Here is a 26,642-nt window from a genome sequence, read left to right as displayed (position 1 = left end):
CTGTGTAGAAAGGAGTCTTGTGCCAGAGCTTACCTGTGTGCAAAGCCTTGGGAAGACAGTGCACAGCACATTTAAATCCATGCTAATGAAGCTATTAGCTATTCAGAGCTCGTGCAAAGAATTGTGCAGAAGACAGGAAGGCTGAGTGAAAGGTTCCCTGTTCTTCTGCAGGAGCGTTAGTGAGGATTTCATGCTGTTTCTTCCCTTTAGTGCCAGCATAAGGACCTTTATATAATCTGTAAACCGATTTGCTTGTAACCACAGAAAGGCAGTATATGAAATCCCCACCCCCCTTTCCTTTTCTCTTCCCCTTACCTGTAACATTTTTCTGGCTCGCTTGCAGAACATGGGTTAAAAATAGACAGAGGAGAGGAATGCTGAACAACATGTACAGTGCTGGACTGATGTCAGAAGAGGTACTAGTACTCATTCAACCACATGTGCTCACATCTGCTTAGGTACTGGTACTCACTGAACTGCATGTGTTTACATCTGCATATATTCATGGCAGTGGCGTAGCTGCGGGTGGGCCTGGGTGGGCAAGGGCCCCCTAGTTTCACTTCAGGCCCACTCAGTAGCACACACATCATTAGTGTAGCTGGTGGGAATCCTAGGGCCCCACCATCTGAAAAGTCCTCTCTGGAGTTCCCCCCATCCCCCCCAGGCAGTCTTATCCGTGGAGCAATCAGCATCATGTTTCCAGGCATGCATGTTTGGGGGGGGGGGATACTGGTTGAATTGAGCATGCATAGAGAGGGGGGAGTGCAGTGCTGGTGGCTGGATATGTGCTACTAATTGCTATGAGGATGAGACTACTTGGGGAGGACTCCAGAGAGGATTCCTCAGCTGGCAGGGCCCAGGGATCCTGCTTCAGTGGCAGGAGCGGGAGTAGCAGCAGGGGGGAAATGTGTGGGTCATGCCCACCCAAAAACTGAGGTCTGGCTACGCTACCAATTCAATTTTTTTGTGGTGAAGCAGTTTAACAGCGCAGTAGGCTGAGAGCCAGGAAAGCCCAGTTCAAATCCCACTGCACTTTCTTGTGGTCTTGGGCAAGTCACTTAATCTTCCACTGCCTCTGGTACAAATTTAGGACCCCTTTACTAAAGGGCGTTAAGCCCTAATGCACGGTCAGTGCACCAAAAAGGCTTACCAGAAAATGTATTACGCCATTTTGTGGTCTGTTTGCGTGTGCTACTCGCGTGTTATTTGTTTTTATTTTTGTGGGAGGGGCATGGCATGGGCAGGGAATGAGCATGCTGTTATCCAGTTAGCATGTTCTGATTAGCACACGCTAACTGGTTAATGAGAAATTAATGCAGGAGCACTTGGTGACTGCTTAATAGGAGGCAGTAAGTTGTCTCACGTTAATTGTTTACAAGTCCCATGCGCTAATGGAAAAATGAGTCCGGAACCTGAAAAAAACCTCTCAAAATATTGGCGCCTTTAATATGGGTGCAGGAAGGTCCTGCATTAAAATGCATGAAGTCCATTTTTAGCACATTTTAGTAAAAGGGCCCCTCTGGGGACAGGAAAATACCTCCTGTACCTAAATGTAACTCTCCTTCAGTCACATGATAGTATTTACAGCAGGTGCTCAGTGCACTATCACTATCCCGTGTTGTGTTTGTACACAGTTCTTGCACTGCCTCAGGGAGCAAAGGTTTTGCATTACACTTGTGTTAGGAAAGTGATGTGGTAATCATGTTAATCCCTTTTTAAAGGTGACAAGTAGAAATAAAACAAAACAGAGAAAGAAAATAAGATGGTACTTTTTTTTTTATTGAACTAACTTAACACATCTTTTGATTAGCTTTCAAAGGTAACCCTTCTTCTTCAGATAGGAAATAAGCAAATGTTGACACATATCAGAATATATAAGTGAAACGCAGAGGCATTCCAATGACAGAGGAAGAGGGTGGGGTGGGGTGGGTTAGGTGAGAAACAGGGAGAGCTGGGTGGATGAGAGTCAGGGAGAGATGGATGGTTGATAAGAGGATGACAAAGCAGTAGAATTTTATGGTTTCTAATGGGCTAGAAAACCCAGAGGACCCAACAAAGATCTGGGTTTCCTAGCCCATTAGAAACCATAGAATTCTACTGCTTTGTCAACCTCTTATCAACTATCCATCTCTCCCTGACTCTCATATATATTCTGATATTTGTCAACATTTACTAATTTCCGATCTGAAGAAATCTCTGGGCAAGTCACTTAACCCTCCATTGCCCCAGGTACAAATAAGTACCTGTATATAATATGTAAGCCGCATTGAGCCTGCCATGAGTGGGAAAGCGCGGGGTACAAATGTAACAAAAAAAAAAAAAAGAAGGGTTACCTTCAAAAGCTAATTTATACTTCAGTAAAAAAGGTATCATCTTATTTTACTTTCTATGTTTTGCTTTATTTCTGTTAATTAAAAGTGTGTTAGGAAATCGTGCACTGAGTTTTAGAACAAAGCTCTAGTGCAAGGTACCTGCACTGGCCTCAGGGCCAGATGCACTAAACTTAACAAGCCATTAACGAGCAAGTAGTAAACTGTGGCATGCACAAAAGGCTTCTCCAAGCCATTTTCCGATCATGGTAGCAGCTAACGAAAACGGAATGCAGATGAGCAAATTAGTACCCCAATGTGTATAAATCGTATTGTAATGAGATGCACTACCATTTTCCAATTGCCTAACCGTGGAAAATCTAACGGGAGGTCTGTACCTCTCGTTGGGGCTGCGCAGGATTTATTCGCCTCTAAAAACTTCTTTAAATTTAACAAAAAAAAAAAAAATCGGGAAAAAAAACGTCCAAGAGCTCGTCAGGGACGTCCTTTATGGACGTCTTTCACTCAAAACAACCAGCAGGAATCCTTTGCCTAGCCACGTCCAAGTACTCGTCAGGGCCATTCTTCTAAAGTGCCTAACAAGGATGTCCTTCACTAAGGACGTCCGCGACGAGCACTTGGACGTTTTTCCACCAGAGTTTTTGTGATGAGTGCGAGGACGTCCAAATCAAAAAACTATTTGGACGTCTCTTTCGATTATGCTCCACCTCCAGGTCTCTCTCAGCCAATCACAGCGCTGCTAACTCCCCGGGGCAAGGCGGCCGGAGCAGAAGCCGCCGATAGCTGCCAGGTATGAGTTTGATGACACGGTGTGGAGGGGCTTGAGCAGGGGCATATCTGAGGTTCAGCGGTAGGGGGGCAGGGGCTAGAGTGAGGGGGCACATTATAGCCCCCCCCAGGCCGCTGCCGCCGACCCCCCCCCCCACCGCCATCAACCTCCCCTACCGTCAACCCTCCCCCGCCATCGCTGTCACCTACCCCCGCCGAGGTCCGCTTCCTCCTGCCTACTGGTGCCTTTTACTTCAGCTGGCGGGGGACCCAACCCCCGCCAGCCCAGCCGAGGTCTTGTTTAAGTTTTCTTCCTCGTGCTGTGCTGTTAAAAGCTGCATCCCTTCCCTTCCAGTTTTGGATGGAGTCTGACGTCGCAGCACGTTGACATCCTGCATGTACAACGTGCTGTGACGTCAGACTCCGCCCGAAACTGGAAGGGAAGGGATGCAGCTTTTAACAGCACAGCACGAGGAAGAAAACTTAAACAAGACCTCGGCTGGGCTGGCGGGGGTTGGGTCCCCCGCCAGCTGAAGTAAAAGGCACCGGCAAGCAGGAGGAAGCGGACCTCGGCGGGGGTAGGTGACGGCGGGGGAGGGTTGACGGCGGTAGGGGGGTCCAGGGCGAAATCTGCGGGGGCCCAGGCCCCTGTGGCCCCACGCAGATACGCCCCTGGCTGGGACCCAGTTCAAGGAATTCCCAGTCTGCAAACTGGCACGGTGCAAGCTGTCTTCAGGTGAAGCTGCATTACATCTAGGAGCTCAATGGAAATAATAAGCAGCAGGATGCAGACACTTTTTCTGAGAGAAAAAAGTGCCCTGGGAAAATCTGGGTGGTTTCTGCGGAGCAAACACCAGAGCTCCACAGATACAGCAGCTTTTTAATAGGTATAGAAGCACGTGGAGTGGAATACGCCTAGGCAACGATATTTACCACTGTCGGTCAGGTAATGTGTTTGCAGAGCTGCAAGGAGATACAAGAGTTAATATTCTGCAGGCAGGAACAGGGCTTCTGACTCCACTTGAAGAAATTGCCCCCTTCCCCCCCCCCCCCCCCCGAGACAAATAAAGATGATTGATCTACTGCAGGGGGATGCTCCTTCCCAGAGCAGGATGCTGGGGGTGTAAAGGAGAAGCTGAATGCATTCAGACCAAGAGAAGCCTCCTGCAACATGGTTCTAACCTAGCCATAGGCGTAGACTGGGGGGGGGCGAGGGGGGGCAATGCCCCCCCAAACGATGCGAGGCGCCGCCGCACCATTAGTTTAAAAAAAAAAAAACACATGCAGACACGCGCTCCTCTCCATCTGCTTGGCTTCCCTGCCCTCTCTGTCTGCGTCCCGCCTTCCTCTGACGTCATTTCCTTTCGGGCGGGATGCAGACAGAGAGGGCAGGGAAGCCAAGCGGACGGAGAGGAGCGTGTCCGTCTACCCCTCTCTCTTCCTCCCTCCCTCCGGCGCAGGCAGCAGTTTTTTCCAGCGTTCCTGGCAGCGGTAGCGATGTACACGCTGCCTCTGGCTCTGCCCCGAAGCCTTCTCTTCAAGTTCCTGTTCCCGCATAGGTGGGAACAGGAACTTTAAGAGAAGGCTTCCGGGGCAGACCGAAGGCAGCGTGTACATCGCTACCGCTGCCAGGAACGCTGGAAAAAACTGCTGCCTGCGCCGGAGGGAGGGAGGAAGAGAGAGGGGTACACGAGTCACCATCTTGGACCTTGCGGGGGGGGGGGAGATGGATGGGACGGAGGGATGGTGAGCAGAGGGAAGGAACAGAAGATGGATGGGACTGGGAGCGTTGGGAGCAGAGGGAAGGACCAGGAGATGGATTGGACTGGGAGGGGTGGGGAGCAGAGGGAAGGAACAGAAGATGGATGGGACTGGGAGCGTTGGGAGCAGAGGGAAGGACCAGGAGATGGATTGGACTGGGAGGGGTGGGGAGCAGAGGGAAGGAGCAACAGATGGATGGGACTGGGAGCGTTGGGAGCAGAGGGAAGGAGCAAGAGATGGTTGGGACTGGGAGGGGTGGGGAGCAGAGGGAAGGAGCAACAGATGGATGGGACTGGGAGGGTGGGGAGCAGAGGGATGCCTACTGGAAAGAAGACACTGCATAAAACAGAAGACACTGGGATCAAAGCGAATAGAAAAACTAAATGATCAGACAACAAAGGTAAATAAAAGTATTTTATTCATAATTTATTAATTGAAATGTGTCAGCTTTTTGAAATGTGCATCTGTGATATTTTGCCTGTAAATTTCATTTCCTTCCTCCATATTAGCATATTCATTTGCATATGTATATATGCAAATGATATGCTAATATGCTCCGCCCATTCTTTGCCCCCCCCCCCCCCCCCCCCCCAAATGAAACAGTCAAACTACGCCTATGAACCTAGCTCTAGATCTGGGGAACATTCAAGAGCTGCTGAGAGACAAAGTCAGACCCAGGGCAAACACTCCCCGACCCCCTCCCACGCATCCCCCCTCTTGGGCCTGCTTAATTGCTTAATACTTGTCTCCTACTCATGTGTGCTGGGACCATGTTAACTCTGCTCTGCCACACAGGCCTTCTTCCTGCTGTATCCCTTTCCATGTTTGCAGAAACAGGAAGTACTTCACACAGGAGGCTGGATGAAGCAGGAAGAAGGACCTCTGGCTGGCACAGCAGAGTTAATACAACAACACAATAACCCGGCACTGTGGCGCACAGGAGCAGGAGACCATGCCAGCGCCGGGCAAGCCCCCTTGGAGGCTGGGCCCTGGGGAATCTTACCCACCTCCCCTGCTGGCCCTGGGAACATTTGACTTCAGTTTTCTGGGGAGTCACAACAGTGGCGTAGCTACGGGTGGTCCTGGGTGGGCACCGGCCCACCCATTCTTGCCTCAGGCCCACCCTGTCTAGTGGCTCCCAAAGCACTTCATTGGTGGTGCCTCACTCCTCTCTCTCTCTCTCTCCTCTCTCTCATGGCAGCTGCCCAACTCTCTCTGACCCCTCCCCTCCCACTGGCAGCGATTCCTGTAAGCAACCTGCGCCAACCCTGTAGGCTTCCTTTTACTGTGTCCTGCCCTCAGTGATGTCACTTCCTGTTTCATCACTGGCAGGAATGCAATAGAGAGAAACTTGCAGGGCTGGTGCAAGTTGCTTACTGGAGGTAGACTGGGAAGGGAGAGAGGAGCAGATGCTGGATGGGGGAGAAAGATGACGATACCAGGGGCAGAGGGAAATTTTTTTAAAAAACTGTATGCATGTAGGGGGGTGGGGGTGGGAAGGACCCACCCGGTTTAACTCGGGGCCCACCCAAATGGTAGGTCTGGCTATACTCTTGTGGGATGATTTAAAAAACCTAAGGGGCCCTTTTATTAAAGTTTAGCGCAAGTCGAGCGACATTGTGCAACGTGGCCCACAGATATAAAATAGTGCTTGCAGCATTTAGCACACGCTAACGTCTCTTAACATGCTAAGCTTTACTAAAAGGGCACCTAAATTTGCTGCCCACCCAATCTGCAACTGCTCTCAGCAGTGAACAGTGCAGAATGCGCCACAGATACACATTTGCCATATAAAATCTGCTAATTTCACCATCTAAACCCATCAAAAAAGATCTTAAACAGGAAAAGATTATGAGCCAGACATGAAGACCTTAAATGCTGCACCATGGGATGGGAGGCGGCAGGAATACAGCAGGCACACACGCATAAGATGTTATGAAAATACATGCAAGAACTTCCAGCCAAATTTATGAATCAGACCAAGGCAAGGAAGCAAGTAAAAACAGTCACAAAGCAGTTTCCTGCCCAGTTCTGCTACAATGTCTTATTGTTTTGCCCATAAATCAAATTTCCTGCAGCATTAAGAAAGAAAAAGTATCAGAGAAAAGCTCTGACCAGGACATCTGCAGAATCCTTAAATTTAGCCCTTAGAGAAGCATTAAAGAGCTTTCAATTGCCTAATTAGCTTTTTTGTGAAATGTTTTCCATCCTAGAAGCTAAAAAGAGCAATTTTGAGAATGACTTAAGGAGTTAGCCCTAGAGATCAAAGGGTTTGATAACTGAAGTTGCTCATAAGAGGGCATTTCAGGAGAAGGGGTTGGGTTGAAGGCTGAACTACAGGTACACATAGAATTTTCATGAATGTATATACCTGACTCTCCCTGTCTCACCCCAGTAACAAACACAACAAACACAAAGTACCAGGGATTTTTGTACCTGCATAAAAAAGTTGCTTTGTAATGTTGCTAATATTACCCACTGAATTCTTTCTCATAATGTCTGGGTGATTATTAGACCTGGGTGATTATTAGAAACATGTTGTTTTCTGGAGTCTAGGGTGGGCTATTAATGGGGGCATTTCAATTTTTAGGAAGTCTTAAATTGGTGACACAAGACACATTTCTCTTCCCCTCCTCCTCCTCTCCTTCCCATCCTTGGCGGTGTCCAGCATTTCTCACTCCCTCTGTTGAGAACTAGAAATTGTATTCTTCACCCCTCCCCATGATGACTGGTATTTTTCTCCTCCACCCTACTCTACCTGGCACTTCTCTCTCTCTCTCCCCCCCCCCCCCCCCCACTGTGATAACTGGAAATTCTATCTTCCAGCCCCACCTCTGGGATAACTGTTTCACCCCCCCCCCCCCCATGATGACTGTAATTTTCTCCTCCACTCTGCTCCCCCATGGTAACCAGAATTTTTCTCCTCCACCCCCCCCCCCCCTTACAATGACTGGATTTCTCTTCTTAGCTCTTCTCTCGGTTGATGCTGACACCAAGGTTAAGATGCTGGGTTGGTGTGGGGCCTTGAGTTAGCCTGGTGTCATAATTCTGGTGTCAGCATTGTCTGGGAGAAGAGGTAAGAAGCGAAATCTAGTCAATGTATATGTGTGTGTGTGTGGGGGGGGGGGGGGGGGGGGGTTGGAGGACAGAGGAGAGAAATCATCCAATGATGCCTGATGGACGAATTCTGCATGGGCAATTATTAGTGGAAACTAGGTTATATTTTACACTAAATTCACAGGGTTTTTCAGTCCCAAAATGTGTGTGTGTGTGTGTGTGTGGGGGGGGGGGGGGCGTTATTAGAAAAATATGGCATGTACTTTGCTGCTAGGTGACATGGAGCGGGATAATCAAACGGGGGCGCCCATCTCCGAGGACGGGGGTGCGAAGGGGCGGGATAGACCGTATTATCAAAAAAGATGGATGGCCATCTTTTCTTTCAATAATACGGTTGGTGCCGGCCAAATGCCTAGGACTTGGGCGGATTTGAGATGGTCGGCATCGGTTTTCAGCGATAATGGAAACCAAAGCCGGAATCTAAAAAACGAACAAATCCAAGGCATTTGGTCGTGGGAGGGGGCCAGGATTCGTAGTGCACTGGTCCCCCTCACATGCCAGGACACCAACCAGACACCCTAGGGGGCACTTTAAAAAACAAAACAAAACATTAAAATACGTCCCAGGTGCATAGCTCCCTTACCTTGGGTGCTGAGCCCCCCAAATCCCCCCCCCCAAAACCCACTCTCCACAACTCTACACCATTACCATAGCACTTATGGGTGAAGGGGGGCACCTAGATGTGGGTGCAGTGGGTTTTGGGCGAGGGGTTTGGAGGGCTCCCATTTACCACCACAAGTGTAACAGGTAGGGGGGATGGGCCTGGGTCCACCTGCCTGAAGTGCACTGCACCCACTAAAAACTGCTCCAGGGACCTGCATACTGCTGTGATGGAGCTGGGTATGACATCTGAGGCTGGCAAAAAAAAGCTTTTAAAGTCCTTTGTTTTGGTGGGAGGGGGTTAGTGATCACTGGGGGAGTCATGGGAGGTCATCCCTGATTCCCTCCGGTGGTCATCTGGGCAGTTTGGGCACTGTTTTGGGACTTGGACCTAAAAAAAAAGGGTAAAAAAAAAACGGACCAAATTCTCTCTAGGGCCACCCTTCTTTTTTCCATTATCGGCTGAGGGCGCCCATCTCTTAAGCACACCCCTGTCCCGCCTTCGCTACCCTTCCGACACGCCCCGGGAACTTTGTTCGTCCGCGTGACGGACTGCAGTTGGGGGCGCCCAAAATCGGCTTTCAATTATACCGATTTGGGCGCCCGCGAGAGAAGGGTGGCCATCTCCCGATTTGGGTCGGAAGATGGCCGCCCTTCTCTTTCGAAAATCAGCTAGTTAGTGAGAATGACCCTCTCTTCCAGAACTGTGCAAACTTTCTTTTTTTTCTTTTTTCTTTTTTTTTGTATTATTTTTACCTGTGTTCTCAGGTCTTAATTCTGGCCCTTAGTAACCATGTACTAAACATTTTCCTTAGTACATCTGGTCAACACATAGTATTTCCACCATTATGAACCAAAATTGAACCTGCCATGAGTGGGAAAGCGCGGGGTACAAAAATGTAACAAAAAAAAAGAAAATACGGGCTTTGCCTGGGTCGATTTTGGCCTAAGCAGGGAATGAGCCAGCACAAAACAAACAGCCACAGCCTCTCCAATGGTGACATCTAGTGGCCAGCCCTGGTAAACAGTTTTATTTCAGCAGCAACTGGTAGCTTGCCTCAAGGTTCCTTCACAAGAACCAGAGCTCTCTCTACATCATAGTCTGCATCTCCCATTAAAAAAAATGGGGGGGGGGGGGGGGGGGGGGGAGGTCAATTCTAGCATTGAGTAGAGGAAAGAATGAGCTATTCTGCATGCTGTCAGTTCCCAGCATTTACAAATGTGCCATTGGCAGACATTGATCACAGGGAAGTGAGTAGGATATGTACCCGATTCATTCTGTGACCCTGGAGAACTCCATGCAAAACACTGCAGCTGCATGGGACATGTGGCCAAAAGAGTGTCCCTTTAAAGAATAGCAAGAGAAGGTTTTCCATTAATATCACACTGGGATCTTTAGTGGCTTAGTGTCTTGCTAGTGACAGATGTAGTGCCCCAGTGGGCTCAGGGAAGAATACTTTCCAATGTGCTGACTTTTGTTTGGAAGATCTGCTGAACAGATTAGTGTAGCTGGGTTCTTGGTGCTGTTTGCTTTGCACAATGAGCCCCTTGATATACCTCCTTACTGTGGCTACAATCAAAGCGGTTTACACAGTATATACAGATACTTATTTTGTGCCTTGGTCACTGGAGGGTTAAGCGACTTGCCCAGAGTTACAAGGAGCTCATGGTTTAGCCAGCCATGCTCCCACACAGTACCATAACAGACTCTGTATCAGATCCTCCCACCCTCCATACAGTTTTCTGTCATGAAATGCGCAAAAATAATCCATTTGGAGACATTGTCCCAAGAGGCAAACCATTTAAATGTCTCAGGACAGTGGTGGACTCTGACGATATCCAGAAGGCAGAATAATAAACTTCTTCCCATGAACACAAGAGACACCAGTACAGGAGAATGACAACCTGTCACGTCTGTGGCCGTGACCACCCTCATACTTACCCTGTTTCTGGGAGTCAGTGGCTGTGCTGGCTTCTGCTTGTCTCTGTGTCTGTCTCTGTCTTAGTTTCTCTCTGGCTCTGTGTGCTGATTGCCCTACTGAATCTCACCTGTGTGGGCTTTGCCTCTTCCAAGATGGCTGCCGCCTCTTCGTCTCTGCCAGTATCCAAGATGGCTCCCGCTGTTACTTTCTATGGGATGCCTGCTCTGAGTGTCAAGCCTCTGTTTGGTTGCAAGGTGATTGCTGCACCTGTGGCTCTGGTGTTGAGGGGCTTTATTAGTGACTTGGAAACTACAGTCCTGGCCTTTGCATTGCCATTTCCTCCGCAGTGCCTTAGGTCCCGAGGTTAGTGTGCTGTTAGCACCATTTGCTTTCCTTGTCTTTTGTTCTGTGGGTTTTCGGCCCTTCTGTGTTTATCGCTTGTGGGTTTCCAGCCCTTCTGTGTTTATAGCTCTGTAGGGTTTTAGCCCTTCTGTGTTTATCGCTTGTGGGTTTCCAGCCCTTCTGTGTGTATAGCTCTGTAGGGTTTCAGCCCTTCTGTGTTTTTTGCTCTATGGGTTTCCTACCCTTCTGTGTCTAGCTCTGCTAGCTCTCTGTGTTTGTTCCTAGTGTTAGATTAGCCAGCTTAGCTCCGCCTGTGTTTGTAGCCTGTGCCTAGCTCTGCTAGTTCTCTGTGTTTGTTTCCAGTGCATGATTAGTTAGGTTCTTTGTGTTTGTTTCCAGTGCATGATTAGTTAGTGCTAGTTCTCTGTGTTTGTTCCTAGTGTTAGACTAGCCAGCTTAGGCACCGTCTGTTTGTTAGCTTGCGTTCAGCTTTCCTAGTTCTCTGAGTTTGCTCTGTGTTTGTTCCTAGTGTTAGACTTGGTAGCTTGGGCACAGCTTTGCATTGTCTGCCTGTGTACAGCTTTCCTGTGTTTTGCTTTATGTATGTTTCGTGTGTATGACTGGTTTGCTTGGGCTTAGCTTTCCTACTAGCTTGTACAGTTGACTAGTCTTCTTGTGTTTAGCCTGCTGGTTTTCCGTGTGTGTGTCTTTTGCTTCTGGAGCTTCTGCCCTTGTTCTATCTGTTGCCAGTTCCCCTTGATACTGAGGCTCCAGTCGTAGTTTTGTTCCTTGTCCTGACCATTGCTTTGTATCTGCCTGCTGCCGGAACCCAGACATTTTCTGCCTTGCCTTCGCCTAGGTGCCAGGGGGCACTCCTGGATCTTCATTCCTGCTGTTCCTGTAAGTCCTACCGGCTGCCAGAACCTGAGGGCTCAACCCGAGGGGGAAGGCAGTCAAGTGTAGGTAAAGCCTAGGTCCAGGGTGTTCCAGTTCCGCGGGTTCCGCTCCAGTGTGTTCCAGTCCAGCGGGTTTCACTCCTGTATGTTCCTGTCCAGTGGGGCCACTCCAGTGTGTCCAGTCCAGCGGGCCCCACTCCAGTGCGCACCCGTCCGGTGCGTTCCAGTTCTGAGTATTCCTGTGTAGAACTCCAGTCCGGGGTTCCGGTCCAGTTTTGTTTCCTCTCTACCTGGAGGGTGATTTGCCTTAAGGACTCACAAACCCCGCGCTCCCGGGGAAGAAGCCTGAAGGTATGCAAAGGACCTCGAGAGCGCGTCCCGCATGGGCGGGCACGCGACAGAATGCAAAGGCCATGAGTCCGGCAAGATCATCCGTCCAGCTGGGCTTTCTGCCCATGACTTTGGTTCCAATGGACAATCCAGGGTCCAGCACCAGTGCAGTTCCTGATTATGGTGTGGATTTCTACAACCCAATTTTTTCTCTGAACCCTGTTTTGACGCTCCATGATTACCGGGAAATACTTTTGTCTGATCCTGCCCTGAAGGATACTCCTGAAGCAGCAGCTGAAAGAAAGCGTCTCTGGTGGCGTCTGGTCCGCCATAGCCCAGTTTCTGACATGAATCCTGCTATCTCGCTCTGGGATTACCGCCTCAGACTTCTGGAGGAGCCAGCTCTGCGGGATACTCCGGAGGCTGAGGCCGAAAGAAGACGCCGGGGAATACCTCCGCTCAGGCCCCCTCAGCAGAGCAGCCTGCGGTACCATAGCGGGTTAGTTCCTATTCAGGATTACAGTCCACCAGCGCTGAGTCCAGTCCGAGGAGGGTTTCAAGCAGAGCCTTCGAATCCTGTTCAAGTGAAGCCGCCAGCTAAACTTCTGAGTTCAGCCCGAGGGACGGTTCTATGCAGGTCCATGAGGTCCGGCCGAGTGAGACGGCGTACCAAGCCTCTGATTCCAGTCCAAGAAGGGCCGACACCTAGGTCCCTGAATCCAGTCCAGGGGGTGCTTCATACTGAGCCTCCGATTCCAGTTCAGGTAGCGCTCCCAGTCAAGCCTCTGAGTCCAGTCCGAGGGACGCTGCAAATTGAACCTCCGATTCCTGTTCGAGTGGCACAGCTGACCGAGCCTCTGGTCCTCCTTCAAGTGGCAAGCCCTCTGAAACCTCTGAGTCCAGTCCGTGGGGTGCTTCTGACGGAGCCTCAGATTCCTATGCAAGTGGCGCTCCAGGTCGAGCCTCCAGTCCTAGTTCAAGTGGCACGCCCTTTGAAGTCTCCGAGTCCAGTCCGTGGGAAGCCTTCGATGGAGCCTCAGATTCCTGTGCAGGTGGCGCTTCGGGTCAAGTCTCCGGTTCTTGTTCAAGTGACCCGTCCAGTCAAGCCACTGAGTCCAGTTCGAGGGGGGCTTCTAACCAAGCCTCCGATGCCAGTCCACAGGGTGGTTCAGGTGGCACCTCCGCTTCCAGTCCAGAGGGCACCTCCTATCAAGCTCCTAAGGCCAGTTCGAGTGGTGCTTCAGACCGAGCCTCAGTTAAAGTCCAGTTCGCGGGGCGCTCCCAGCCAAGCTCCTGAGTCCAGTTTGAGGGGCCCTGCCAGTCAAGCTTCTGATTCCAGTCCGGGTTCCAGTCCCGGTTCAACTCCTGTTCAGAATTCTTGTTCCAGTCAAGACTCTGATTCCAGTCCGGGTCCCAGTCCCGGTTCAACTTCTGTTCCAAGTTCCAGTTCTAGCCCAGATGCTGACCCTGCTCCTAGCTCCAGTTCCAGTCAAGATGCTGAATCTGCATCGAGTGCAGAGGTCAGCCAAGATATTGAGTCTGCTCTTGAAGATGAGATGACGTTCCAAGAGGACTGTGATAGACCTTGTTTTGATTCAGCCTGGGAGAAGACCTCCGAAGCAATAGCTGAGAGAAGGTGTGTTCAACGGCTTGGGGCCCGGAGAAACCCATTTTCTGCTTTTCAGCCTGCTAGCATGCTCTGGGGATACCAGGGCCGTCTCCTCTTGAACCCTGTTCGGCGGACGCCGCCTGAAGCTAATGCTAGAGAGACGTCCCAGTCCGGCCAGAGGGGTGTGTCCAGCCCTGCAGCTGAATCATTTCCAAGTTCCAGTTCCAGCCAAGATGCTGACCCTGCTCCTAGCTCCAGTTCCAGCCAAGATGCTGAGTCTGTTCCAAGTTCCAGTTCCAGCCAAGATGCTGACTCTGCTCCTAGCTCCAGTTCCAGCCAAGATGCTGAGTCTGTTCCAAGTTCCAGTTCCAGCCAAGATGCTGACCCTGCTCCGAGCTCCAGTTCCAGCCAGGATGCTGAGTCCGTTCCAAGTTCCACTTCCAGCCAAGATGCTGACCCTGTTCCAAGTTCCAGTTCCAGCCAAGATGCTGACCCTGCTCCGAGCTCCAGTTCCAGCCAAGATGCTGAGTCCGTTCCAAGTTTCACTTCCAGCCAAGATGCTGAGTCCGTTCCTAGTTCCACTTCCAGCCAAGATGCTGAGCCTGCTCTGAGTTCCAGTTCCAGTCAAGCTTCTGACGCCCGCCTGGGTCCCAGTCTCGGTTTGCTTCCTGAGTTCAGTCTGGGTTCCCTCGGAGAAGGGTGCCTTTTGAATGTGGTTCCTCTTGATGCATCCAAGTTCCTGAGTTGGCCCAGCGGTGATTGGAAGGAGCCTTCTGTTGACAAGTTCCGCTCCTGTCTGCCAGTTTTGAACTTCTTTGTGACTTCCAGTCCAGTGATCCATGTCTGGGGGTTGAAACCGATCAGAAGGTTTCACCACAGTTACCCCTGGACACCTGACCTCCTCAGGGAGACCGAGAGGGGGGTCTTGAGGAGGGGGTACTGTCACGTCTGTGGCCGTGACCACCCTCATACTTACCCTGTTTCTGGGAGTCAGTGGCTGTGCTGGCTTCTGCTTGTCTCTGTGTCTGTCTCTGTCTTAGTTTCTCTCTGGCTCTGTGTGCTGATTGCCCTACTGAATCTCACCTGTGTGGGCTTTGCCTCTTCCAAGATGGCTGCCGCCTCTTCGTCTCTGCCAGTATCCAAGATGGCTCCCGCTGTTACTTTCTATGGGATGCCTGCTCTGAGTGTCAAGCCTCTGTTTGGTTGCAAGGTGATTGCTGCACCTGTGGCTCTGGTGTTGAGGGGCTTTATTAGTGACTTGGAAACTACAGTCCTGGCCTTTGCATTGCCATTTCCTCCGCAGTGCCTTAGGTCCCGAGGTTAGTGTGCTGTTAGCACCATTTGCTTTCCTTGTCTTTTGTTCTGTGGGTTTTCAGCCCTTCTGTGTTTATCGCTTGTGGGTTTCCAGCCCTTCTGTGTTTATAGCTCTGTAGGGTTTCAGCCCTTCTGTGTTTATCGCTTGTGGGTTTCCAGCCCTTCTGTGTTTATAGCTCTGTAGGGTTTCAGCCCTTCTGTGTTTATCGCTTGTGGGTTTCCAGCCCTTCTGTGTTTATAGCTCTGTAGGGTTTCAGCCCTTCTGTGTTTATCGCTTGTGGGTTTCCAGCCCTTCTGTGTTTATAGCTCTGTAGGGTTTTAGCCCTTCTGTGTTTATCGCTTGTGGGTTTCCAGCCCTTCTGTGTGTATAGCTCTGTAGGGTTTCAGCCCTTCTGTGTTTTTTGCTCTATGGGTTTCCTACCCTTCTGTGTCTAGCTCTGCTAGCTCTCTGTGTTTGTTCCTAGTGTTAGATTAGCCAGCTTAGCTCCGTCTGTGTTTGTAGCCTGTGCCTAGCTCTGCTAGTTCTCTGTGTTTGTTTCCAGTGCATGATTAGTTAGGTTCTTTGTGTTTGTTTCCAGTGCATGATTAGTTAGTGCTAGTTCTCTGTGTTTGTTCCTAGTGTTAGACTAGCCAGCTTAGGCACCGTCTGTTTGTTAGCTTGCGTTCAGCTTTCCTAGTTCTCTGAGTTTGCTCTGTGTTTGTTCCTAGTGTTAGACTTGGTAGCTTGGGCACAGCTTTGCATTGTCTGCCTGTGTACAGCTTTCCTGTGTTTTGCTTTATGTATGTTTCGTGTGTATGACTGGTTTGCTTGGGCTTAGCTTTCCTACTAGCTTGTACAGTTGACTAGTCTTCTTGTGTTTAGCCTGCTGGTTTTCCGTGTGTGTGTCTTTTGCTTCTGGAGCTTCTGCCCTTGTTCTATCTGTTGCCAGTTCCCCTTGATACTGAGGCTCCAGTCGTAGTTTTGTTCCTTGTCCTGACCATTGCTTTGTATCTGCCTGCTGCCGGAACCCAGACATTTTCTGCCTTGCCTTCGCCTAGGTGCCAGGGGGCACTCCTGGATCTTCATTCCTGCTGTTCCTGTAAGTCCTACCGGCTGCCAGAACCTGAGGGCTCAACCCGAGGGGGAAGGCAGTCAAGTGTAGGTAAAGCCTAGGTCCAGGGTGTTCCAGTTCCGCGGGTTCCGCTCCAGTGTGTTCCAGTCCAGCGGGTTTCACTCCTGTATGTTCCTGTCCAGTGGGGCCACTCCAGTGTGTCCAGTCCAGCGGGCCCCACTCCAGTGCGCACCCGTCCGGTGCGTTCCAGTTCTGAGTATTCCTGTGTAGAACTCCAGTCCGGGGTTCCGGTCCAGTTTTGTTTCCTCTCTACCTGGAGGGTGATTTGCCTTAAGGACTCACAAACCCCGCGCTCCCGGGGAAGAAGCCTGAAGGTATGCAAAGGACCTCGAGAGCGCGTCCCGCATGGGCGGGCACGCGACACAACCATTTTTCCCCCTCTGGATCTCATATAAAGCATAATCTCCAGGACCAGAGCTGGACAGCTGGAGGGAGGGAAACAAAGGCCTTTTCCTAGGGCAGTATTATGAGGGTGTTTTTACCTATAGGATGGCTATTTACACAGGTATAAGGACTGTCTGAAAACTGCCAACTCTTGTGTGCGTGTAAAAGTAGAAAAATTAGGGGTATTCCTAGTGTGGGGTTAGGCAGGGAATTGAGGAAATTCCTGAGGTGAGAAAAGGAAGGGGACTGGGCATTGCCAGGGTAGGGTTAGGAAGGGGATTGTGGGAGATAAGGAGGGAACTGGGGTTGAGTTAGGGGGATTGCTACATTACATGTACTTTTAATCAGAAAAGGTACAAGACCTGATTTTTCTCCTAAAATATCCTTTTTCATGTCCTGTCACTGGGAGCCAAGGAATGGGTCTGCTGCCATTAAATGAATGCTGATAGACATAAGAGATGACAGTCTGAGGAAAAGGTCAGGTTTCAGATATGAATCTCGTCCTCCTTCCTGGCAGCACTCAGCACTGTGCACAGCCACTGGGCCTGGTCTTCTGCTTCTTATTTAATTTTAATTTCGATTTTTTTTGTACTCGCTTTCCCAAGAGGACACATCCAAGATACATATGTCAACAGTAGAAGGCAGTAAAGAGACAATGAAAAGACAACAAAGCATACTTGGGAAGGGCTGAGTGTCTGATGTTTACTTTAACTGGAATTAAAAAGATCTTAGAATTAAGTTATCTTCTACTCTCCTTGCTCAGTTTCAAAGTGGCTTCTCCTTGGAAAAACTCTAGAATAGATCAGACCCCAAACAAGGTGGAAGCCTCAACTGTCTTAAAATATGGGTGGGAGGGCACTGTAACAACATCAGCTCTCATTCCCTGTGGCCATAGAAAGGGTGCCCTCCTCTCCCTCCCACCCCCCACCTCAGTATCCTCTCCCCTTACATCCATTCAGTGAGGCCTCATAGCCAGCAGTGTGAAGGGCTTCTTTGCTTCCTGTGGAACTCCGGGGAGGGGTCCAGGGGTCCATGTAAGAATTCGATCTGGCCTTCATTTCTTCCTTCAGTATCATCCTGTTGATACCACCCTGGATCTGCAATCAGAGATTAGGGAGGAAGGAAGAGTTATTTAAGCAGCATTGAGCCCTTGCTGTACCCCATCATCTACACACACAACCATGTACACAAAGATAGGTAAAGATGCACGTGCAAATCAAAACACCACACTGAAAATCTAAACTGATAAATGAGCATTTTTCTGTGAAGGCAGTATATCAAATCCATTAACCCCACCCCCACCCACCGTGCTTGCCAGGGCCTATTTTAAGTTAGGGATTTCAGGGTATGACCCAGAAACTTTATGGATCCAAAGCAGAACCTTTCAACTGATATTTTGGTTGATATTTAATGTATACCTTATCATTGATCACTCAAGGTGAGTTACATTCAGGTACAGTAGGTATTTTTCTGTCCCTGGAGGATGACCAATCTAAGTTTGTACCTGAGGTAATGGAGGGTCAAGTGACTTGCCCAAGATCACAAGAAGCAGCGGTGGGATTTGAACTCGGCTTCCCTAGTGATCAGTCTGCTGCTCTAGTCTCATATCTAATTCCTGTTGCACACTGGATAAAGAAGGCCAGATTAAACCTGCTCAAAAGTGAGGTAGGATTGGTCAGAAGACCCTTCTGTTACTGCTCCAGCCTCATTGAACTTTCTCCTCCATTCTTCCTCTCTCGGAGGGTGAAGTGACTGCTCAGTGTTGCAAGGAGCATCTGAGGTACTTGAACTCTGGCTTTTGTGGGTCTTAGGATGTGGTCCTTCCACTAGGCTACTCCTCCATCCTACCCCAGAGTTAAGCAGGCTCACAGGACAATCTGCTCTCCCTTAGCCTGACGGATCACATCCTCCATATGTCACTCTTTCCATATGATATGACACCTATGACATGACAGAAGTTTACAAAGTCATGAGTGGGGTGCAACAGTTAACTAAGGAAATAGTTGTTTAACCTGTCAAAAACAAGAGGGAATTCCATGAAACTAATGATCAGCAGGTTGAAAACAAATCATTAATAGTTCCTGCTTTTCATACAGCCCATAATTAATCTGTGGAACCTACTGCTGTACTCTATGATCTAGAAAGTGACCAACATAGCAGGGTTAAGAGGAGGACTGGATCGGTTCCTGGAGGAAAAGTCTATAAAACATTATTAGCCTGGTAAACTTGGGAGAGCTATTGTTCACTCCTGAAAATGAGCTTTTTGGGATCTGTCAAGTACTTGTGACCCAGACTGGCCACTGTTGAGACAGGATGCTGGATTCGATGGATCTTGGTCTGACTCAGCATGCTCTGCTGTGTAATTCGTAAGCAACATTCCCTATAACTTCTGTGGGAGTCCAAAGCCCACTCTCTTTCCAACAGAAGTGCTATAGTAATCTTGGGACAAGAAGGTTCTGTGGAATTGTCAGGGGGTCAGCTTCCCCCCCCCCCCCCCCCCCCCCACAATGGAAACCATAATATTGCTTTAGGACACTTGTGGGCTCATTTTCGAAAGAAAAGGACACCCATCTTTCGACACAAATCGGAAGATGGGCATCCTTCTCCCAGGGTCGTCCAAATCGGTATAATCGAAAGCCGATTTTGGACATCCCCAACTGCTTTCCATCGCAGGGACGGCCAAAGTTCAAGGGGCATACTGCATCGGAGTATCGGAGGCGTAGCAAAGGCGGGACTTGGACGTGCCTAACACACGGACGTCCTCGACCCATAATGAAAAAAAAAAGGGCGTCCCTGACGAGCACTTGGACGACTTTACCTGGTTGTGTTTTTCTTATGACCAAAGCACAAAAAGGTGGCCGAAATGACCAGATGACCACTGGAGAGAATCAGGGATGACCTCCCCTTACTCCCCCAGTGGTCACTAACCCCCTCCCACCCTCAAAAAACATCTTTAAAAATATTTTGTGACAGCCTTTATGCCAGCCTCAGATGTCATACTCAAATCCATCACAGCAGTATGCAGGTACCTGGAGCAGTTTTAGTGGGTGCAGTGCACTTCAGGCAAGCGGACCCAGGACCATCTCCCCCTCCCTACCTGTTACATTTGTGGAGGAAACAGCGAGCCCTCCAAAATCCACCACAAACCCACTGTACCCACATCTAGGTGCCCCCCTTCACCCGTAAGGTAATGGTGTACAGTTGTGGGTAGTGGGTTTTAGGGGGGGGGGGGTTGGGGGCTCAGCAGACAAGGTAAAGGAGCTGTGTTCCTGGGAGCATTTCATGAAGTCCACTGCAGTGCCCCCTAGGGTGCCCGGTTGGTGTCCTGGCATGTCAGGGGAACCAGTGCACTACAAATGCTGGCTCCTCTCATCACCAAAGGGCTTACATTTGGTCGTTTCTGAGATGGGTGTCCTTGGTTTCCATTATCGCTGAAAATCAGAAACGACGAAGTCTAGGGACGACCATCTCTAAGGACGTCCCCGACCATATTATTGAAACTAAAGTTGGATGTCCATCTTGTTTCGATAATACGGGTTTCCCCGCCCCTCCATCGGGACATTTTGCGAGGACGTCCTCAACAAAACGTGGGCGTCCCTTTCGATTATGCCCCTCCATATGGTACGAATGAAGGCACCAGACTCCTGCACCGTTTAGAGTGAACAATGCACATACACATGTACATGCTAATTCGGTTCTGGGACCTAGGGTAAAACTTCTCCATTAATACTAAGACAAGCATCAATCCTACACAATCAGTCCCAATCCTGATCCTGTTTTACTGAAGGAGCAGACCTCTTAAGATACTCCACATTCTCTATACCAATAGAGCACTACCAGAGTCCTGGATAGAACTGAGATAAATAATCCCTTGGGATACTCACCTTGTACATGCTTCGGTCAAACCCATCTTCTTCTCCTCCTGATGAGAATCTCCGGGCTCGGGGAGCTGCAGGGTGACATCAGAAGGTCAGGTCAGTCCCATGAGTTTTAGTACAATGAGTGCCGAGTCCCATGGACAGGAAGACAGTCATTGCTGAAAGATGCCCAAGTCCTGTATGTGGCACTAGTAAAAATGGGAGTGAGTGATTTTGTGAAGATTGTGTGGTTGGAGCTGCAGCTAGAGCTGGAATATCCTTAATCTCTTCCCCTTTCTCCCTGCAATCCATTGTGTCCTGAAATTCCAGTGCCTTATTTACACATGGGTTAAATAGTCTCTCTTCATGTTTACATTTTAATAAGGGAAAGAGCTTGGAAGATAAATTTACTATTCTAATCCATGGCAAACCAACAGATCTGATTGGATACAATGGGCACCTGACATTACAGAGGGGTAACATCATCACAGAAGGATGTGACATCATTCTAAGACACAGCATTCTGAATGGGATTGTGACATCATAGGTTCATGTTATGGAGCTGAGCTGTGTCATGGCCCCTCAAAGAATAACATAATTGCCAGAAGGCTGTGCAGTGCCATTGGATTTAGTACCATGCAAGAATGCAGTACGATGATAAGATGCTTCTGGGACTCGGGAGTCAAGGTGAAAGGACAGGGCTCACATGTTCTTAGGATTCTATTTCTATACCTAGCTCACCTCAGGTGCATAACTGACCTCAAGGTTTGGGGTCTATAAACGCAGCTTTAGGATGGCCCTTTGCTTCTTATGCTTATGTCTACTAAAATTTGCTTAATCACTATTTTTATACCTTTAGGAGAGCCCTGGAAGGTCCAGTACTCCGTCTCAGGGTGATAGAATGGGTCAGAGGAGTAAGCTGTAAGGTATTTGGATGCTTGGACGATGTCTTCGCTTGTTTTGCTCTTTGTTGCTTCAAATTCATCATCTGGAACATACAATAAGGGGCACCTAGTGTTACAAGTTCTTTATCTAAGGGTCACTCCCTGCATGTGTCCTCATCCTGAGGGTGAGGCATACACTTAGAGGGGAAGTTATCAAGATGAGCTACCATTAAGACTGTTAACCCTAGTTGCTAGAAATTAGATCTCATCACACAAAATGGGACCTGTGTTTAAAAGTATAAGTTAGTGGTAAAATAACCCATCTTCACAGTAGCCCATGTTGATAATGTCCCCCCTTAGTGTGAAGAGTTTCAGTCTCTGGTAACTACAGCTGATGTTGTGATGTCATAATACCTCATTTCACCAATAAGAGCCAACCTCATCACTGATGTCACAATGTCATCTACTGATATTGTGATGTCATAATGCCTCATTCCACCAATAAGAGCCAACTTCATCTGTGATGTCACAATGGCTTGATTGTCCTCTACTTGGCTCACTTTTCTTACTTAGAGCAGTGATTTCCATTTCTAGAGACATTTCTTTTAAGGGAAAATTATCAACATGGGCCACTGTTAAGAGGGTTATTTCACTGTTAACTCCAGTTATTAGTAACAAGGACTCCTTGCATAAAACAAAAACTGTGTTAAAATAGCACATTAGTGATAAAATAATATGTCTTAATAGTACCCCACATTGATAAGTTCCCCCCTTAGGGGGAGATGCTCAGAGCAAACTGGACTTGCAACATTTCATTTACACTGGTTTTAGCCAGTCTAAATGAAACGCTATTGTGCGGCTAATGCACAGAGGCTTTCGGGGGGGGGGGGGGGGGGGGGGGGCTGCTTTTACTGTGCAGAGAAGCCACTGAAAGTCCTTTGCAAATCAACTCACTGGTATTTAAATGAGGCCATTAGTGATTCTGTGCAATTCTCAGAGAAATGATGCACAGAAACCCCTTGCCCTAATGACAATAGTCCTTAGGTGGTGCTCAGACACAGCTGTGTCAGGAGAAGACAAACTAGCAAGATCCACGGGAATCATTCATTTTCCCTGATTGGAGTGACCATAAACACTAGGCCCAGATTTCAACAGACGTGGGTTTTTTTTTTTGTTCTCATTATTATGAAGGAAAAGCAATTTCCGTACATGGAGTGTTTCATGCTCCAAGAACCTTCCCCCTTCTTTAATGTCCAATGCTCAACACTAATAGCGTGTATATAATTTGCATGCTGTTATTGAGAATTGGTCAGTATTTTGTTTTCATCGTGACAGCCGGTACTTTCTGGAACTATTCTCTACAGCACTAGAGTTCTGTGCATCTGCCCCTCAGTGTCAACCCTGAACTTGGTACCTCTGGACAAGTGACGCTCATGTCTTCCTTGTCTCAGCCTCTCCAAAATGAAAGCAGGTGAACCTGCAAGAGGGATTCCTCTCAAGTTTTGCTTTGGAATTTTATGTGTTGTCCAACTAAAAGATCATAAACTTAACTTTAGCTTTTTCTTTTTTGTCTTTTCTGTGATTGGTGTAATTTGAATTTTTTTTGAGTTTGGTCCCAGTTATCTCAGGACTGAAGGAACACATGCAGAGAGCTGTGTATAAAAATGCAGGCAGAGGTGAATGTCCTGCACAGCTGTGATCCCAAACAGAAAGAGAAAATAGGATTCAAGTTGCTACTTACATTAAAAAGGACAGATGGGGCCATCAGGGCAAGAGTGCAGAGAAGCAGAGGCAGAAAAAGACATAAGGGAAGGAGTGACATGAGAGCAAAAATTAGAATTTTGCTGATAAGCTGAGCAAGTCAAGAAGAAAACCTATAGAGGTTAGAGCTTCCTGGGGTCTTGGTGACCTTTCTGGCCCAAGACTGGATGCATGGAGGACAAATATCTGGAACTAGAAGCTATTTCTCTTTGTTGTTGTTCTTATCCAGCAGTTTTCTCTTACTCTTTCAAGTTTCAGAAACAGTCTCTGCTGGACTATGATACCCTGAGCCTCCCTCACAGCTCTCAGGGATTTTCCTTTAGTTTCTCAGCCTCTTTTTTCACAGAGATAGGCCTCAGTAGGAAGCCAAGAACCACAGCTAAGTCCAGTACTCAGTGTAGAACCCATTACTGCTGTGTGGTCACTGAGACTTCCTCCCGTATGGTGGGGGAAGGGGGTGGCTATGAGTGCTACGCCCCAACCTGTACTGGTCCCAGCAGAATCACACCCAGGTCTATACTATGGCAATGCCCAGTTCTGCCACTAGGGTATAAGCTCTCATTACTGAGTCACATACTGGAAACCTGACATACAGTAGCAGAAGAACAGGGGGACCCACCTCTGGAGATTTGAGAGTGGCTATAAGTAGGTCCCTCCCTTCTCTGGTGCCCCCCTTTTCTGTAGAATCTACTTAGGTAGATTTATGCCAGTGGCAGTGCTGGCATGACATCTTATGTGACACATACATTCCTGTATGATTGACTGTGTCATATATGATGTTCACGTTGCCTTCTCTCTGTCCAGGGCCATTGACTTGATTAAAAAAAAACCCTCCCCCCAGGAGACCCTTCATCTCACTTCATTATAAGTGCAAGAAGAAACACATGTGACAGTACCGTGTCGTTTGTAGATGGGAGGTTTCCTGTAGAGGTTACTTTCACCCATTACTGTGGAAAGAGGAGGGAGGAGGGTCAGTATGGCAGGGGACATCTATTTGCAGGCTTCTGTCCTGCAAGTTTACCTGTGAGAATTAATATGTGTTTTCCGTCTCTGAAAAGACTCCAGTTTAGCAGTTTTATTGATTTTCCACCCCTACAGATGTCTGTATGATCCAGCTCATCAGACCAGAACTTCCTCATTAGTACTTAGGGAGGGACCCTGCCTCTCTGTATGGGAAGAGCCTGAAGAAAGTCCTACTACAGCTATGAAACTGGCCATTAAGACTAGTGGCACTCTTCCTTACTTCATTTCTTTCTTGTGAATGCTGGGTTGGGACCAGTGGTGGCCTCCAACTTTCGTTCTAACTGCACTGGGGAAATGAAAGCAAATTCAGAAAGCTTCCAGGTTAGTGATGTGGCAGAAAGTCACCCCAGGGGGGTGTAGGCTCATGCTCAATGTTTGGCAGACCAGGTCTGCCTCTACAGGAAGCATGCCATGTACCCAGAGTCCCACCCCTCTGCCTCCTCACCCCCTACACTGCCTCTCCCACAGAGCTCTCTTGGGTCCTTGGACTCCAGTGCCTACCTGGAATGTGGAAGTGCCTGGGTCCATGGTATGTGGTTGGAGTTGACGATCTCACATCTAATTGGCTACAGTACGGGGAGCTCCGCCCACTTTCTGTGCCTTAAAAAGCAAAAGGAAGAAAGCAGCAGTGATGGAGATAGACAAGAGGCTGGGGGAAAGTGTCACATGTGAGATCAGACTGTGCGTCATAGTGCATAAGACAGGTTCTGCAGCTCTTTAACAGTTGGAGACAGTCCCACAAACCAATATCCTAATGACAGGGAAACCATTTCTTGCAATTTTCCCCCTTGCTCCCAGCATTGGAAACATACTGGGGTAAATTTTCAAAAGCTTAATCAGGACCCACGTGCATGAAATAATGAGGTGTGCACTGAAGATGATTTTCCACGACCTAAATCTGCACAGGCATAAGAGGAATGTTTCAGGGACATGCATAATTTTAATTTTCAAAAAGTACGCCTATAGCCTGCATGTTGCTAATGATGTACTTTGAGCTGTTCTTCTGAAATGGCTACATTTTAGCTGTATAACAGTCCCATGTTTCAACACAGTGACTGCACATACCTTGTGTGTCAGGGGCATAGCTATGGGGGGCAACGGGGGCTTGGCCCCCGCAAATTTCATCCAGGCCCCTGGTTTGGCTGGCAGGGGTCCCCAACCTCCGGCAACTGAAGCCTTCTTCAGCTCCGGTCTCCGGCGCAGCCTCGTTCGCTGCCCTGTTCTTCTTCTTGCTCCTCCTGTGCACACTGACGCTCCTGAGGAGCAAGAAGAAAGAAAAGCAGGGCAGCGAATGCGGCTGCGCCGGAGACCGGAGCTGAAGAAGGCTTCAGTTGCCGGGGGTTGGGGACCCCCGCCAGCAAAGGTATTTGTTTTTGTGGGGGGAGCGACGAGGCGGTGGGGGGAAGAGGCAAGGAGGCGAGGCGAGGTGTGGTTTGGGGGGGGCAGCGGGGCAGCACTCAAAATGTGCCCTGAACCTCTGGCTCTGGCCCCCTCCCACCATGAGGTCTGGCTACGCCCCTGGTGTCCGCAGCAGGTTGTTCTGTGCATGCTTTCAGGCACAGGCATCAGTTAGGTGTGACTACTGCAACGATAGCCACGTTCAGATAACCAAGAGCCAAGATGGATGTTTCTGGAACAAGTCTGCAGCCTCCACATAGCAAAAGGTAGGAACCAAAATGCTGGCTGCTAAGCCCAGATACTGGCACAGAAATATTAGTGTAACTCGGCATTCTGTGCCAACATTTAGGATTGCCCACTTATGCCATGTGTATGGTGGGTCTAAATGCTGCACTATGGTGAGTAAATGACATTGTTCTGTAACATTTGCCCACATGAATGCCCCCCCTTGCAACTGTGCACTATGCAGGCAGCGCCAAATTAGCACTTACGTGGAAATCTGTAACATTCACGCATGTAACTACTAGTGTATTCGATAACATGAGTCACACGTTGGCATCTAGCTTCAGGCAGCTGTTAGAGATGGAAGGGGATGGTGTCTTTAGTAATTACTTCTGGCTGGTCTTACCTAATCGGTAATAGTGCTGTGGAGAGCGTGGCAGGGTTGGAGACATGCCCTGGCGGCTGTAGGTGGGAGAGTCGATGTACCCAGGACTGGAGGATCTCCTCTGTCGAAGGTCAATCCCTTCATAGATATCCTACAGTGGGTGATAATCAGAGGGAGCTGGTGATGAAATAAACACTGGACCAGCAAAGGAAGGAAATGACGGGTTCTTCCAGCTTGAGGAAGGCAGAACTATCATGGCTTTCAACACAAGCAGAAACCTTTTCAAACTTGAAGCGCAGCGCAAGCAGCATACCTGAGAGTAAGGAGACAGCATTCCCAGGGACTGAAGGCAGCAGGAAGGAAAGAAAAAGGACATTTATAATTAAGAGCCCAGTGAGTGACTGGAAGCACTGGCACTTCATCTTCTCATCTCACAGGCTACTTATACCCAAGGTAAACTGCCATTAAACCTGCCAGTGTCTGATTAAGGCCTCTGGGAGGCTGCAGTTTATCTCCAGCCGATAAATCTCCACTCCTTCTAGGAGTTGCAGCTATTGTTATATACAAAACCAGCACATCTCACTCCTAACCCATCCCAATAGACAGACTGACTACAGCCACAGGAGA

General features: G+C 48.8%; 1 protein-coding gene across 1 annotated transcript in view; it reads right to left on the bottom strand.

Annotated features, from left to right (window-relative positions):
• Window positions 1–26,642, bottom strand: part of LOC115475339 (actin-binding LIM protein 3-like) — a 73,639-nt gene that overhangs the window by 5,256 nt on the left and 41,741 nt on the right. The window contains exons 10-15 of the mRNA XM_030210973.1: window positions 26,037–26,166; window positions 24,512–24,610; window positions 23,884–23,934; window positions 21,196–21,330; window positions 20,370–20,434; window positions 17,435–17,582 (exon numbers count right to left, since the gene is read on the bottom strand). Coding sequence (XP_030066833.1) covers window positions 17,435–17,582; window positions 20,370–20,434; window positions 21,196–21,330; window positions 23,884–23,934; window positions 24,512–24,610; window positions 26,037–26,166 — 628 coding nt within the window. The remainder of the gene's footprint in view (window positions 1–17,434; window positions 17,583–20,369; window positions 20,435–21,195; window positions 21,331–23,883; window positions 23,935–24,511; window positions 24,611–26,036; window positions 26,167–26,642) is intronic.

The sequence above is a fragment of the Microcaecilia unicolor genome, chromosome 8 (assembly GCF_901765095.1).
Source record: "Microcaecilia unicolor chromosome 8, aMicUni1.1, whole genome shotgun sequence".
NCBI lineage: Eukaryota > Metazoa > Chordata > Amphibia > Gymnophiona > Siphonopidae > Microcaecilia > Microcaecilia unicolor.
Note: the sequence above shows the minus strand (reverse complement) of the source record. Positions and strands in the feature narration are given on the sequence as shown.